The sequence below is a fragment of the Culicoides brevitarsis genome, chromosome 3 (assembly GCF_036172545.1).
Source record: "Culicoides brevitarsis isolate CSIRO-B50_1 chromosome 3, AGI_CSIRO_Cbre_v1, whole genome shotgun sequence".
Taxonomy (NCBI): Eukaryota; Metazoa; Arthropoda; class Insecta; order Diptera; family Ceratopogonidae; genus Culicoides; species Culicoides brevitarsis.
Window position 1 is genome coordinate 19,209,809 of NC_087087.1, and position 17,832 is coordinate 19,227,640.

A 17,832-nucleotide genomic window follows, 5' to 3' on the forward strand; every position below is an offset into this window, starting at 1 on the left:
TTTTAATTTTAATTTTTGAAAATAAATTTTAATTTAATTTAAATTTAATTAATTAATTTAAATAAATTAAAAACAACTAAAATATCGACAAAAAAATTATTTAGAAAAATTTAGTAATTTTTAATTTTAATAAATTTCAATATTATTTTTTTTTTTTGTAATCTGCCTGACGAAGAAAATAGTTCAAAACTGGTTGTCAAGTTGTTGTGTATTCGTGAAAACTTGAGGAATAAAGAAAATATAAAATACTTTTTTGTGTAAGTTTTACAAAAAAAAAAAATATTTCATCTTGGGACAAAGTTCAAAATAAAATTTGGAGCGGCCTAACATAAGAAGAAAAAACTTGCGATGTCAGAGCATAAAAAGGTTTTGCATCAGAGAGCAGAAAAAAGGAAAAGATATAAAAACGGCAGAAAAAAAGTATTTGCTCATCGGTTTTAATACTTTGCGCTGCACTAACTCGGATCAAAAGTCAATACAAAACGACTCTTGTTAAATTGTTGTTTATGTTATTTTATTTATTTTATTATTTGCAATTGAAAACAAGAGAAATATCTTTGTATCGCACATACACACACACAAACACACATAAAAAATACGCAAGTAATGTAGCAATAGCAAGCGAAATGGCTTGCATGGTAATGATGATGTTCAATGCTGTGTGTTACATTTGTTTGTCTGATTTGATTGGATTTATTGATCAAAGTTTAATACAACATGATGAATCAGTAATGTAATCAAATGTTCTTCATGTCAGCCAGTAAATGGGCCTAACAAGCCTCTCTCTCGTTCGTCTACTCATCCTGTTATTTTTATATTTTTTCTCTGCATGTGTCAAAGATTCAAAATTAAATTTCCTCCGCCCTTCGTCGATAAGAAACTGGGCGCGTCGCACCAACGAGCAACTTCAAACAATATTTTATTCTCGATAAACAGCCTATTATTTTTTTTTTGTATTTTTTTCTCCATTGTTCTGTGAAAGGACTTTATGGTGTACAAGTAATCAAATGCCTGTGGTTATAATCAGACAGCTAATCTTTTTGTCACTTTATTTTTATTCTTTTCACAATATTTTTCTAGCTGGCACAAACACTGGACAATGAGAGCCCCGGAGATAAATGAAAGAGAATTCCATTCAAATATAATTTTTTAATCTGTGTAGGTGTCAAAAACACAACGACGACATAATTGTGTTGTGATTCTCGGAAATTTTCAGCAAAAAATATATGACTTCAAAAGGATGATAAAAGGAATTCCACTTTGGTTGATTGAATTTTAAGCTGATTTTAGAGCATTTGTTCATTTAAATTTATTAGTTGAAATTTGTAAATACTTAAAATCTAAGTGCTAAAGTAGTTTTCGAAGAATTTCTATGGCTCACTGATGAAATCTTGTTGAAATTTAACAAGGCGGAATATCTTAAAATAACCAAGAAAACACTCCATTTTAGACTCTTAAAATTAAATAAAAATTTACTTTAATAAATTTTTAAAAGGCAATTTTTCCGTAAAACTTTTTTAAAATAATTATTTTTAAAAAATTATTTTTTCTTAGAATTAGAAATTTATCATGGATTTTCTTTTCTGAATATTTTTTAAAAATAACTAATTTTTTTCAAATTTTTTTTTAAAAGTTAATACGAAATTATTTTTTATTTACTTAAAAAAAAATACTTTAACAATTACCGAATTTTAATGTTGAACAACTAAAATATTTATTACCGATTTAAATTTTTACAAAGAAGTATTTTAAAAATTTTTAATGTTTTGAAAGAAAAAGTCAATAATTTTATGAGAAGAATTTTTTTATGAATTGTCAAGCTTATTTTGCACAAAAAATATTTTTCACTCAAAACATTTCTATTTTTCGTCATTTTTAAATCTTCCTTGAGAATCAAAAAGTTACAAATCACAATTTTGTAGAACAACTTTTCCCATTTTTACTCAGTTTCTTGAGAAACTGTTATTTGAATAACTCATTTTCTGTATGTTAAATTTCTACAAGATTTTGCGAAAAACAACCATAGAAATTTTAGTAATTTCATGTTTTCCCTCAAAATATTGAACATATTTTTCTCGTTTTAATTGAAAATACTTACAAACATAACTTAATTTATCTTTCGTAATTTATTAACATGTTTCACACACACCCCACCTCCGAGCAAGTAGAAGAACTCTTACATCATGTCAAGATACATATCGCAGTGTAATAAATTAATGATGTTCCATATCTTTTAAAATTATTTCTTTCTACAACCGTTGGCGGATGCCGCTCGTATGAAGGACGCCTCAGTGTTATTTCAACATTTTATCAAACAAAAATGAAAGCGTTTGCAAAGTTCTTCACATGTATTAAGTCGAAAAATATATTTTATGCTAGAGCATGCCAAATATTTGCATAGACAAGCTGTTTTACCGAGGAAAGCCTCGGTAAGAGGGAGAAAGCGAAAAACTGGCACGTTAAAATTAATGGAAGAAAAGCATAATGAACTTATTCTCTCAATTGGCAATTAGTTACGACAACTCCAAAGTCAAACATTTTCTTCTTCGTTTTCTTTCAAAAAGGAGGAATGTTGAAACTGCAGACAGAAGCATTTATTTTTACTTTCTCGCACATTTATTTCAATTTCAGTAGTTTTTCAGATGCACCGAAAGATGAGAAGCAAAACGAAGCAATGCGATATTAATCATGAATTTTTCATCTTTTTTTTTCTTGAAGAAAAGAAAAATTTTGTGTTTGCATGTGAATAACTTTATTTTGCTCCCAGCTCTAACAACAATCTCATTATCTGCCGTATGTATCTTAAAGCGTTCTTTTTTTCATTTCTTAGTTTTTGAAATTTTTATATTGCATTCCGCATTCAAAATTTGAACATGATCGCTTCATACTAAATAACGGAATTTAAATGAATTTAAAAAAATTAAAAAGTAGATTTTTTAAGTTTTCATATATTGCTTTAAAATATTACTATTTTTAAATTAAAATAAGTTTACGTTAATTAGAATTAATTTAATTTTTTAATTTAATTAAACATTGTTCAAATTCAAGTTCTCATTTTTTTTAATTTTTTAGGAAATATGCTGAAAAACTAAAAATCTTACATATTTTATTAAAATATTATTATTAAAAAAATAATTTATTTAAAATTGTTTTTAAATTCTTTTTCGCATAATTTTTTATATATTTTTCTCAAAACTGATTTTTTTTTCTTTTCAGATTTTTTTTCTAATTTTTTTAATATAAAAATTATTTTAGAAGTTTAGCAAATTTAAAAGTTTTATTTTATTTTTTTTTCATATCACCTCAAGTCAGACCAGAAGACAGACAACAAAATATCACTTAATTATCTTGCACCGATTGCGACACACCAGACGCCGTCACATGCCAGGCACATTAATATTATTGAGGAATGTGAGTTTCGTGTAATCCCAAGAAATAATGGGATTCTCCTGTAAGTTCAACATACTTTTCTTTCTTTACATTTGGTTCTTCGTACAATGGCGTACTAAAACTTTTGCATAAATTATGGCGCTGGATGTTAAAACGGTATTTTTCATTGTTGAAGTGTTTGTGCCCCACGTTTTTGTTATTATTTATGGAAGATAAATATGTATAATATAACAATGTATTTTTTGTTTTGTTTTGGAAATGCATTATACCTTCGGTACGTATTGCTTACAAGGCCAGTCTAGTTCCTGGGGCGATCGATTTTCTCACGTTTTTTATTTATTTATTTGTTCAAGCATCAACAACAACAACAACAAACAGCAGAAAATACGATGAATATTGCAAAATTTAAAACTCGCATTATACTTAAGGATTCCCCTGTTAGCTGAAAATTACATCAGACAAACATAAAAATGAATTATGGTGGCTCGAGTATTTATTATACATTTTTTTTTTGTTTTTCCTACTCCCGACTGCATTTACCCGAGACTATGAATTAAGTGCATTACATTGTTGTTAGCAGTACATTATTTTGTTGCAATGGAGTGTTTTCGTTGCTGCTGAAAGCTTGTTTCTCGTACGTGTACTGCGAATTGCTGGCGAAATGCATTTCATACATGGCAAACATTATATTTGTTTTTGCTCGAAAGTATTCGGTTGAGCGAAATAATTTTATTTATAAAATTTCCGCTCGGTAATAAATCAATTTTTTCTCATTTCGCAGAACTTTTCGTACAATAATGAAGGAAAATTTTTTTTAAATGATGTAATTTCGTTTGACATAAATTGAACAGAAAAAGGAACTAACAAGTTTTTTGACAACAATCCTTTCAAATTGTGAGATGGAGTCAGATGTAGGGCGGGAGGATGTTCATAAATCATAAAAACTTGAAAATTACTTTAGACATCGTAATAGATCATCATTTTGGAATATTTTTACGCTACCGCCACGTAAATGTCAATCACAATCATTATTCATGTTAACGGAGCAATTATACAAAAAAATTTGATTTTCCACAAAATTTACTTTTGTGTTGATTGCTTTTGAATTTTTCATCAAGTTAAAATATGTGTGTTCGATTTTTAAAAAAATGTTTCAAATTACACAAAAATTAGATAGAATTTTTACAAAAATCTATTAAAATCTATATCGATCATGGAAATTTTTAATTTTATATGAAAATGTAAAAAAATTTTAAACCCGAATATTTTTCAAAAAAAAAAAAATAAAGTTTTGTGAAATAAATTAAATTTTAAAAGAAAAAATTAAAATTTTTAATTTTTTTATTTTAAGAAAAATTATTTTTTAGCTTAAAAAACTCTTTTACAAAATTAAAAATAACTAATATTTGCTCTAAAATCTATTTTTTTACTATCCATAAATTTTTTTCTTCTAAAATGTAACATTTTTCGAAATTGCACTTGCCTAACTCAATTCAATTAAATATTGACGAAAATAATCTCATTGTTAAAGGTCATAAGTCATGATCACTTCTCTCGTGCCTCTCTCATTCTAACTTGAAACGATAACGAAATATTAAAATAAAATAATGTCAACAAAAAATTCTCAGTTCACTTTTGTGTATCACAAAAAATGGTGCTGTCACAAAAAGATCATCGAAAATTTCACTTTATTTTGCTGGCAATAAATTTAATTGGTTTAACTCTCGTAACAATTGCCATTGTTGCAGCCTACGTCAAAAAATCGCATTGTAATCGTCCAGACTCACACCTGGCATGTCCGCAACACTCATCGATACACTTCCCCGAAAAACACGATATTTACGGACCATATTTGCAAATTGACGGATTAATTTCGGTCATTGACGACTCGAAAATTTTGTGTCTCGGAGTTTTGATCCACAAATCGGTTGTGCTTGTTTCGTACAAATGTCTCGAGAGAATTTCTCCGAATGCCATCTTAAAAGTTTACGATGAAAGTTCAAAAAACTTATTTAATCCTCAATATGAGGACGAGACTCGTAGAATTCAATCACACGTAATATCAGATTTTGCTTCGGTTGCTTTATTGTTCGTGAATGATCCAATTGAGGGCACAAATTTAGTGGAATTACCAAGTGAAAATACCGAAGAATGTGAGGAAATTGCTGGAAATGCCACTTTATTGACGTTCAAAAACAAATTATTTCAACAAGAAGTGAAGTTTTTACCTGAAAATATTTGCTCAAAATATTTTATTGATCACTCGAAAGGTTTTAGACAATTTTGCGCAGAAACTTATGGTAAGAATAATTTTCTTTTTAATATTTTCTAGAGCGAATAAATTTTTATAAAAAAAAATTTCTAAATTTTTTGTATTGAAATAATATTTTAATATGAATTTTCTTCGTAAAAAAAATTTTAATTTGAATTTATTTCTCAAATTTTTATTTAATTTTTAATTTTGGCATTTTGTATGGAAAAAAGTATTTCAAAACCCCAGGTTATCGAGTATCGAATATCTAAAATGTAGGAAATATTTCAAATTTCATATTTTATTTTTAAATTTTTTGGACTTTGTTTTTGATTTTTATTTGGAAAAATTATCAATTTTGCGGCTTAAATTTTAAAATTGATTGAAAAAGATAAAAAATTTTACTTCTTTATTTTAAATAAAATCTATGAAACCTGAAACATTTGATCGGCCTTAATATTTATTTTTGTTCATTTTGTATGAATTTTTAACATTTTTTCGCTTATTAAAATAAGTTAGGTACTTTTTTTTGTGTAATTTAAATAAATAATATTTTTTTTTCAATTTTCAACATTTTTTCGCTTATTAAAATAGGTTTAGAGCTTCTTTTATGTAATTTCAAAGAAAAATATTTTTTTTTTATAATTTTTCAAACAAAAATTTTCTTGAAATAAATATTCTTTTTTTTAATTATAGACCAAAACACTGAATACTTTGAAGCGGATTTATTATTCACCTCAAATTCTGATGATCGACCTATAATCTCAGGATTTCTTACAGACTCCATGAAAACAGAATCTGGCCGTACAATATTGTTATTTACAAACGTTCAAAAAGTTGTTAAATGGATAGAAAGCACAATTGACACAAAAAAAAATTATGTCAAATAAAATCAAAGCAAAATAGCATTTTTAATGAAATTAACACCAAAGGCGCTCCATTTATTAAATTGATAACGATAGAAAAAAAAGAAGAGCCCATCGGACCTTTATTTTTTAAAAATAAATTTATACAACAAAATAAAATGAAATTTCATTAAATATCCATTTTGAAAGTGATTCCCCTTCAAAAAAAAAAACAAAAAAAGAAAAAACTTGCGAGCAGAGAAAATCAAAGACAAAAAACGGATAAAATTAATTGCCTTTTAGGCACAGCATTACCTCAGTTCTTGGTATATAATTTTATTTTAATTTGCTCTTTTTGTGTCTAAAAGTGGAATAAATATTCTTATTACAGCATTCTGACCTGCTATAACTTCAAATAAAAATTAATTTTGGTCTGTCTTTCGAACTTCTTCTTCTTCTATGATACAAGTATAAATAGAGACGAGGCGAAGAAGAAGAAAGAGTTGATTACTGAAAGTGTTTTACTTTGATGTTCCTTTTTTGCTGGTGTTGCAAGCATATTGGGGACAACAAAAAAATTTGGACCGTTTTAACCTGATTGAAATGTTTCGACACACAAAAATATGAAGAAAATTCACCACTCCCTTTACAAGTTTTGCGTTCCTCATTATTTTCACTTTTCCTCATGCTGTCCGAACAAATGCAAATTCCTTCGTTATTCGACTTTTATATCACTTTCCTTTCCTCTCCCTCTCTCTGTAATTTTTAATTAAACCAACCGTCATAATGACAGGTTACTACAGGTCATAACAAGGGTGTAAGAAACCCACATAAAAAAAAGTGTAATATTATATCCTCCTTTTTTTCTGCAAGACGTCTAATGAGAATTTTCAAACCGGAATAATAAATACAGACGAAGCAAAAAAATTCAATGCAAATTCTAATTTGTTTCATTAAAAAAAGCGGCATTTATGAGGAAAATGCTATGTAATACACTACGCCATTAAAGATTATCTAACAGTCTCGGATGTTTTAATATCACGAGTAATTACAGTATTTTTTGATCGGTATTCGCATCGCAGACTTGAAGAATTCCCTTCGTCACATTTTCTTGCGAATAACAATTTCTTGGAGGTATTTACCCGAAAAAAAAGGGATGATGATGACGAATACAGAAAAAAATTGAATAAACCTAATCCTTAATTAATTAAACATTTTATTTTAAACCTTCCAGTTATTTGCTGTGCCGTAAACTTGCTGAAATTTCATTTTTATTAAATCAACGCAGCCAAAGTTAATTTAAGCAACGCAACTCACACTGACCGCCTAATCAAGCCAATTGAATTATTTAATCAATAGCATGAAAAAAAACGCGTTGTAACCACGTTCGTGACAAAGTTATATAATAGAATTGTAAAAACAGAAGCCATGTTTTGTTAGAAGTAAAAACAAAAGAATTGAGACATGACACTCCTCAATTCTCAGGAAATTGTATAAAACTTCATTCACAACAAAAAAAAAATCAATATTCTTGCTCTCCATTCGAAATATGATTATTATTATTATTTTACCATACACTTGATGAAAAGAAACCTTATCCTCAGTCAATTAAACACTGAATTAATCCTTTTACTTCCCGTTTCGATATAAACTCAAATTATTATGTAATAATAATGCTCCGATATAACTCGTATATACTACATTTCCTGGCAGTTAACACAAAGTTATATAATTAAAATCATTAAAATTACCGATGAAATCGCATGACAACGCATTTCTTCCATGAACTCGTATTCACAGCAATTTTTGAATAATTAAGGATGGATTATATGGCATTTGCATAATGAAGTCCATTTCAATAACTTTTTTTTTCTCTGTCTGTGAATTTACAAAACAGTTAAAGCTGAAGCATTAAAGGAAAAATGTTTTTAAATTTTATTACAAAATTTATTCAAAAATGAACGAGTCTTACAATAAAAATTTTTTTTAATGAAAATGTTAGACAGAAAAAGATGTTTTTGAATGAAATTTTGTCAAAAATCTGTAATTTTTACTTTAATTCATAAATTACTTTTATAAAAGTTTTGCAATGAATTTTCCAAAAATATTAATAATTTTTTAAATATATTTTTAATGAATAATTAATTTTTTTTAAATAATTGAAACAAATTGAACGAATTTTAATAAAAACTTTGATTTTTTTTTGTACCGTTATTTAAAAAAATAAAGAGTTTTTTAAAATTATTAAGGATGAAATCTTAAACATTTTAAACCTTTTTTTAAGTAAGAAATTAAAAAAATTATTTAAAAAAATATTTTTTCATTTATTTAAAATTCAGTTGCATCAAAGGGTTACATGTAAATCAAGTATTTTTAGTCTAAAACTTAAAAAAAATAAAAAATAATTTTTTTAATTTTTATTCAATGTCAATGTTGAGTTTGAGTCTTCAAGCACCATTGACAGGAAAAAATTAAATTTTTTTTTTAGTTCTAAAATAATTTTTTTATCGATTTCTAATTATTTCTGATATTTTGACAAATAAGAAAAAATTAAATTTTAATCAAAAACCTTCATTCATCAAATTTTCTTGCTTAAAATATCAAACTCATTTGATATGTAAAAAAAATCCCCATTACTTCAGCCTTAACACGTAGAACTTTCCGTTACTTGATGATTACATGACGATGATACGTACAGTTTAGCAGTTGCTGTAAAATATCGATTAATGCTAAAAATAGTTTTTTAAATACCTTTCGTTCCTTCTTCCACTATTCATCACCGAATACTTTGCATTCTATATGTATATAGGAATATTTTTCTGTGTATTTTTTCCACATTTTTTTATTGTTTCCCATTTCTCGACATTTACCTCATCGTTGTCGCACATTACTCGAGTGTCCTCAAGCAGAGCGTGCAGATCGCTAACAAAAATGGAACGATAACGAAAAATTACAACAACAATAATAATCATTAAGTTTGATGTAGGTTTTATGCTGACTTGACGTGTTTTGTATATACTTAAAAAAAAGTCTCTTTTTCATTTTATTTGTTTTTTTCTTTTTTTTACGCGACTAGGTACATTCTATTTTACATAATTTATTCACTCGTGTTGTAGACATCTCTTGATTCAATGCAAATTAGTGTGATGACACAATAGACATGACGAGAAAAAAAGGAAGAAACCCAGAGACAAGACACAAGGACACCATCCAAGGTGATAATATTAAAATTTTTCCATTATTTATTTACATGTGAATTATCTTCTTTTTATTCTTCGTTTTTTTTTTGTTCGACAAACAGCCAACAAAAAACTTTTTAACGAGAGCGACGAAATTTTTACATATTTTATGAAAAGAAAAACAAGCGTAAAATACACAACTTTTTTCTTCCTTCATTGTTCCACAAACTCTCACACACGCATTTATTTGAAGGCAATCAAATATTTCCCTTTTTTCCAACCGCAAATATTTCACGCATTTTATTAATAAAATAAACAATAATCATCATAAAAGAGCTCCAAAGTTGAGGAGTAATGATAAACGTTTAATCATATTATTTGTTTAAAAAACCGCAAATACCTGTCTAAGCATCGTAAAATGCTCTTTACATTCCATTTGTACAAAAAATAAAAGAAAAAGTTTTTTTTTCTGGAAAATCAGGGAGAGAAAGAGAAAAGGTGGAAGCACTTAAGGCGCTTTGACTTGTTTCATATACTTTTTTAGGATTCATTCATTTTGAAAAAAAAAAAGAATTATCGACGTTCTCACGCTCATTTTCATGCAAATTGACATGGAAAAATATGACAGATACTTGAGCTTTGAGTTAAAAACATTTTATTTTTTTTCTGAAAAGTATTTTTTAATGTTCGGTGCCTTCTTTTGTTTTTCTACGGAGAAAAAAGAAAATATTTTTGGATGTTTTTGTTCAAAATATTATTACAACGTAAAATATTTTGCGGTTAGATTTTCAAAAGCTTTAAAAAAAAGATCAAAGTTGAATAAACGTCTTTAAATCGCACCTTTAATAACATCACTCAACAGCAACATTTTGTGTGAAAAACACACAAAAGCAAAACAACATCTCATCAATTTCTGTTAAAAGGCTTGACACAAACAATAAATGTTACAAAAAAAAAACTCCTACATCACAACTATTTTCTATTCAATTTCATTCCAGCACATTGAACCTTGATGTACCTTTATTTTTCTCGAGATCCTTCTTTTCATTTTCTAGCTTGTTGTCAGCCTGGTTGTTATTATTGTTGTTGTTGCTGCTGCCGTTATTATCAAAGTTATAGTCACACAATTTCTATTTTTTATCACAACTTTGCAGAAAATAAAAATATTTTTTTTTAAAGTTCGAACAAAAGTTGTGTGTTCTGTAAGTCGTGTGCGAACAGAGAAAATAGGATGGAAAAAATTTCACGCAAATGATTTTTCCACTAGATTTGTCATCACATTATTATTGTATTTTTTTCCTCCTAATAGCGACGCAGTTACGTGAGGGAACGGAAATTCTTGTGTGCTTTTATCAAGTAATGTTCATAATTTATTGGCTGTCCTGTAAAACAATTTCATTTTTCTTTTTTGTCTTTGGAAGAAAAATTAGAGCCACTCTACGAATCTTTATTGCTGCACTTATTATAATTAAAGTAAGCAAAAGTCGTGCAGTTAATCGCAAGAAAACAGTTTAAACAACGGCACGTCACTTATTTAAAAAGAAAAGTGCTCATTAATGAGTAATCGTGTAAAATTACGACATGACCTCACAAAAGTGCTTCAATGTAAAAATTTGTTCTTAAAAAAATTTTTTTAACCGCATTTCGAAGAAAATTGCGGTATTATGATAATACTATTATCTTGAAAATGAAGTTTTTTGAACTTTTTAGGTCACGTGGTTTAATTTTTTTTAAATCACGTGGTTTTAATTTTTTATCCACGTTGGTTTAAAATTTTTACCTAAAAAATTACTGTTGTCAAACATGTGGTTAAAAAATTTCTCAGGTCACGTGGTTTGACAATTTTCAGATCACATGCTTCATAATTTTTTTTATGTCAGGTTGATAAAAAACTATTTGAGGTCACGTGGTTGGAAAATTAAAAATCCACGTGGTCAAATAAAATTTCAATTTTCATAAGTTTTTCAATTGAATTCCGAAAATGTGATAAAAACCACGTGGGTCAAAAGATCACGTAGTTTAAAAAAATCGAAATGTGGCACAACTCTTTGTTGTTCTTTGAACGAAAGTTTTATACATTTTTCAAATTTTAAATAAATGAACATTTTTTTATCAAGCTTTCTTAATTATAGCTTAATTAAACTTGCAATTTGTATAATTAGGCAAAAAAATTTCACACCGGTCTTAAAACTAAATTTGAATTTAAACTTACCTTTAACGGCGCTCATCTTATTGCCGATCATTTGTTTTGCCACAAATGCTGCCATTTTGGAGTTGCTTAGTTAGTTTGAGTTGAGTAGAAGTACCGAAAGTAGTTGTCTGAAAAAATTAAAGGAGAAAAACGATAAAAATTGTAGTTTATTATTTATGTCGGGAGTAAGTTTGTTCGTGTAATAAATTACTAAAAGTAACAAAGCCGACACGTTTTTCTCGTATTCGTCTTTTTCTTGAAAACAAAGGTATTACAGCACTCACTTGTATCGATTATCGATCGGATTCGCTCAAACACCGAACACACACAGAAAAAAAGTGTGGAGAAAAAAACAATCATAAAACAAATAGAAGACAGAGGTTTATGTGACCTTTTATTGTGCTTTATATGTTTTGGTTTACCAAGACAGTTGGATACATTAAACATTTACGGAGTAAAATTGGTATGCAGCACCGCAGGACACGTGTTTGCTATGCTGGAAAATGCCTCGTGTGCTGCCGTATAATTGAATTCAGGCGAAGTTTAAACTTCTTCGAGGCAGTCGAGACAGGTACAATAAATAAGTTTTACATTTAATAATTCATGACTTTAAACAAGTAATATTTGAGTTACTGCCATATATTTTTCTTCGGTTGTATTTAACAACAAATTTTCCAATGAATTATTTTTTTTTGTCACAAAAAATTATGTTTTAGATGATAGCGTATTTTTCGTGTAACTTAGATATTTTTTATCAAACACGAAATGAACCCCAATTTTGCGAAATTAAAAATCATTTAAATTTTGAGGATCAAAAAACCATTCAATAATAATTCACAATGTAAATTTTACAGAAGTCTCTCTAAAATTTTTCCAATAAATTTTACGATTTTGTTTCTTTTTGGTTAAAAAAAATGAATAAATAAATTTGATTTAAATTTATAATTTAAATTCAAAAATAAATAAATTTTCAATTATTTACGATTTAATGTAGTAAAATGTACTTTAGAAATAGAATAGTGGATAAAAAACTAAAATTATTGAGCTATATTTACATTTATGTCCTGCATTTGCTTGACAAAAATCTACTAGAAAGCCCCTACTTGAAGCCTTGAAAGCCTTAAATAAATTTTGAAATGTGAAACTTTCATCAGAACGATGTTATTGGCCAAAAAATTAAAAATATCTTTTAAATACCCTCAAATTTTCTAACGGTTTTAATTTTTTTCCTGTTGCGAAAAAATATGTTTTTAGCGAAAGAGAAAAACCTTTTTTTGTGGCAAAAAATATGAATTCTTAGGAAAAGTCATTATCACAAAGTAGATTAATTTGACATCATGTGACATCGTCAAGGTTGCTAAAATGTTTGACACTCACTCAGACATTTCACCCAGCTTTTTTTAATTATCACAAAATTGAAAAGTTTAACATTTTTTTCAGACTAATTGGTTTGCAGAATCACATCACACACATCTTTGACGCTAAAGCTTTTGCAAAGAACATGTTTTCAAATAAATTTCTCTCTCCTCTTTTAGTGTTTCTAACACTCCTACACAAAAATGATTATTATCGTCCTCTGCAAAATAACAGCTGCCTTAACGATGGATGATGTTGACGACATGTACGACGCGTTTGAGATGTTGTTCCACTTTTTTTTTTCTCAATGGTTTTAATGTGCTACGCCATTTGGTCTAGACAAGTGGCGCCTTGATGCCATGTTGAACAGCAAATGAAACGAGCAAGTGAAGCTTTGTAAACAAGAGAAGCATATATTACTTAATACACGTCCCTTCAAACTTCTCGATACATTGAGCAAAAATTATGCAATCAAGATATGATCAAATATCAAAACCTTCACAACAAAATAAGGAAATCCAAAAAAAAAAAATGCCTGGCGAAAAATATGACCTGCCTCTGTGTGTGTTTGTTTGCGCTTCAGATTTACAATCTTATTTTTGTATCACATGATGTAAACCGTCATTTCGGAATGACATGATGATAGGCTCGTAATATCGGGTGCATGGTTTGCCGTTGGCAGAAAAGCTGTACAACGGAGGAAATGATTGACATATGTGTGTTGGTATATCGTTCGATCGTTTATTTAGGCTTGTGTGCTCTATTTCTGGCAGCAAAAAAAAAAGGAAAAAAATGGAAAAAATAATCGGGAAAAAAGGGAAAATATTTGATTAAGGAAAATCGAAGGAAAAACAATCAAAATCCCTCTTTAGAAAAAGTTTTGACAACATAACCATATGATAATGACTTTTTAGGTCTTTATTGATCTGCTGTCTATCAATCAAACAAAAAAAAACTGTCTATAAAAACGCCTGCAGAGCAGTTATTTAAGACTGGTCTACCTAATTAAGCATGAACATTGATTGAAAGCTGGTCTACGGTACTTTTAAAGCCTTGAGGAAAATATGGAGACTAAATAAGTTGTTACATGCAAGACATAACAATTTTAACCGCATAAAACTTTCATCCTCTTACGTGATATTGGATGCTTGTTTAGATGGAATCATTAAGAACGGAATATCCCTCAACAATATTCCTTTAAAAACATGAAGATTGCTAATTGACTCCTCTGGGACTCGATCCGTTATGTATCAATGTTGTTTTTAAAAAACTTTTTTCTTCTGATTTTCAGAGACATGAGGTCATCATCATTATTATTTACAATTTCGAATTGCTCATAGCAATATGCCGCATAATTAGACTGGAGATTCACTTTGATATAATCCATACCTTCTAAGCTGCAGGCTAGCAAAATAGAAAATAATTCTGGGAAAAATTCAAATTAAAGCAAATTTACGTTTTTTTTTTGACAGATAAGCAAAAAAAAAGTTCTCCCAGAAAATTGCTAAGATGTATAAAAAGTCATGCTTTGTCATACTTTCTTGTTACCTTTTTATGTCTAACTTTTCTTGAATTTTTTTTTTTTTTGCTCTTTATTCCACAATAATCACCATAATAATGATAAATGTGGAGAAAAAAGGTACGAACGCAATAAGAATGTCATTAGAAACGATTTTATCACGAACAGCAAGTACATGTCTCGTATATGCAAGTCTCGGATAAATAAATAAAGGAAAAAATGAGACACAAAAAACGTGATATATGAAAATTCATCTATTTATGTCATTTGTGATATCACAACTTTTGTTATTTTTTTCTCTAAAGGATAGATTTGTACGTGATTTCGTAGCATCCGTCGAAAAAAAGTGCAGCTACATCTAATAACATTGTTAAAAATCAACATGCATAAAAAAATACGACGGCAAAATTTACTTAGCAATAAATTTAATGTAAGACTAATATTAACATCGTAGAACCGAACAAAAAAATAATTGCCCTACGGACGAAAAATGAGCGAAATTTAGTATTGTGTTTCACGACAGATCATATGTATAAGTTTTATAATAATTATAATTATAATAGGAAAAAACCAATGGTGTAAAATAAAAAGATTTTTTCGTCAAAATTCTTTGTATACTATCTTTCATAAATGACATTACTTTATTCTTAAAACCATTCTTAGAATCCTCAAATAGGATGATAAATGTTTTTGAACGACATTGCGAATCTGTATCTGTATTATTGCGTTAAAAATCTCTGTGACAGCAAAATCACTTTAGCTTCTGGCATTCAAGCTCGAAGAACCTTACCTCTCAAATTCCCTCCCACTCGAACGTCGCGAGTAGTCTTCGTTGCGCCGGCGCTGGTGCAATTTTTCCTTCTCGCTTCTGATGCGTCTTGATTGGGGACACTCGCGAAATAATTGTCCAAGTTGGCGGCACCGGAAGCTCATACGAGTTGGTGGTCCTGGGTCGATGATTTAGCTGACCCTCAGTGCCTTAAAAGTTCTCTTATAGAAGTCGAAATCAAATGTTTTTTCAGCCTACTCTCAACGCTTCTCTAATGATCCTTTAGCAGTCAAACAAATACAAGTTGTTGATAATTTCCAGATGATGTTGTCGAGTTATGTACAGAAGAGTAGCAAGTTTTTTTTTTAATTTTTTCGAATGATCTCAATCTATTTCGTTTATTTTCCTATTTTCAACTTTAAAACTAATTCAAAACATCTGGAGTGATGAAGCGGCAGTTTTATGAAAAAAGATTAACCTTAACCAGATTCATCAAAGACTTAAAACTTAATCACTTAAAAACCAAAAGAAAATTCACTCAAGGGATATATTTGACTCTTAAAAAAGGTCAGTCTGGTTCCTTAAGTTACAACTTTCGCCCATGTTTCGTCCGTAGGGTGTTAGAAATATGACAAAGCATGTACTGTAGTGATAGGAAAATATCAACAAAATATTCTTGAATAATAAAAAGGAAATGCTTCGAGCTGTGTAAACATTTGTTCAGGATCTCCGTATCTTCCTTGTTGAAGATAGAAAATATTTAGCTATTTAAACTTCTATTCGTTACTGAACTGAAAGCAAAAATCTTTAATTTGCAAGAACAGCAATAAAAAATCCAATAAACAAAGAATAGTGAATAATTCAATCAAATCACAACAAAATGTTGCAAATTTCAAAAGATTTATTTAAATTAAAATGAATTGTATCGTAATAACATCCTTTTTCTTCTTTTATACTCATCACTTTTTCCTTGGATTTGTCTCCTTTTTTTTATCAAAAATAAAAGCACTGTGTGCACCAACAAAATAATTCAATTTGGGTCTCGAAACAGAATCAAGTGATAATTTTCTGTATGCGATGAAACCAATTGCTACAGAATTTATTTTATTTGTCAGAGAATTGCAATTTCATTTATTTTTCAATTTTGAATAAGTGACAAATGATTTTACATTTGAGACAATTGCACAGAGCAGACGGAGAAATGTATTAGATTTTGCTCTTAAAATGAAAACATAACAAAATTACGGTAGTAAATTTTAGTTAAGACCGATCCCAAATGAAATAAAATACAACTCATACAAACAAAAAATGGTCGAAAAGTCGTTCTTTTCACATTTTTTTTTTTGTTTTCTTGGGATCGCGCTGTGCCTCCTTCAATGAATTACGAGAAATGGTTATTCTGTCAATTATGGCTTACGTTTCCTTATTGTTTCTTATTACTGTGTGTTATTATTTTTCTTATTTTTTCTTGAATTACAGTCGTTCTTCGTTCCGTTTGCTCCGGTTTCTACATCAATTCTCTTATGAAACGATAAAGAACACGACGACGTCATATCCTTGAAGGAACGCAAAAAAATTGCTTGATCAATATAAAATAAAAAAACAGCAAAAAAAAAAATGTTAAGAAAACTCATTGTTACACTCGGGTAATCAGTACTCTTTTTTTTAACAACAACACAAACAAATCGCTTGGTTGTACGATAAAATTATTTTTTATGATTAAAAGTTTTATTGCCTTAACTCACACACACAATGTTGAAGTCAGGCTTGAATGTCTTGATTAGACTTGTGAAATTGAACTTCTAAAGAAATTTAACTTCGAATCTGACTTTTAGATTTTATCCATAATCAATCATTTGTCAATCGTTGAGCAAATTCTAGTATAAACTCTAAAATCCAGATCTATAAAATTTTATTAAGTTGTGATACGTTTTTAAAATAATAAAATTTATAAATATTCGGTTTAAATAGAATTTCTGTTAGTGATTCCGGTCGTTTGGTTTTTTAAAGCCAAATCAGTTTTTTACATATTTTTTTGGAAATTTTATTCGATGACGAACTTTTAGAAAGAAAAGACCGTACATTTTGAAATTCATCAAATTTTTCCAATTTTCCTCGAATTTCCCGCAATTTCCGCGGTTTTTGATTTCCAAAAAACCTTTATTCAAAATTTTCAAATTTGAATCGAATTTTGTACCGATAGTGTAATAAATGGATATTGAATTAGCAAAGGAAAATTTATACAGCGTTACGGACAAACACACAATACCTGGACATAAAATCGCATTTTTATCAAAATAAATTTAGAAATGCGATAAAAATTGTAGCGGCA

General features: G+C 28.5%; 1 protein-coding gene across 2 annotated transcripts in view; it reads right to left on the reverse strand.

Annotated features, from left to right (window-relative positions):
* Window positions 1-17,832, reverse strand: part of LOC134834147 (complexin) — a 96,431-nt gene that overhangs the window by 68,143 nt on the left and 10,456 nt on the right. For both annotated transcript variants that reach the window (XR_010162146.1, XM_063848713.1), the window contains exon 3: window positions 11,878-11,984. Coding sequence is in view for 1 of the 2 variants with exons in the window: in XM_063848713.1 (XP_063704783.1) it covers window positions 11,878-11,932 (55 nt within the window). In the remaining variant the exon portion in view is untranslated. The remainder of the gene's footprint in view (window positions 1-11,877; window positions 11,985-17,832) is intronic.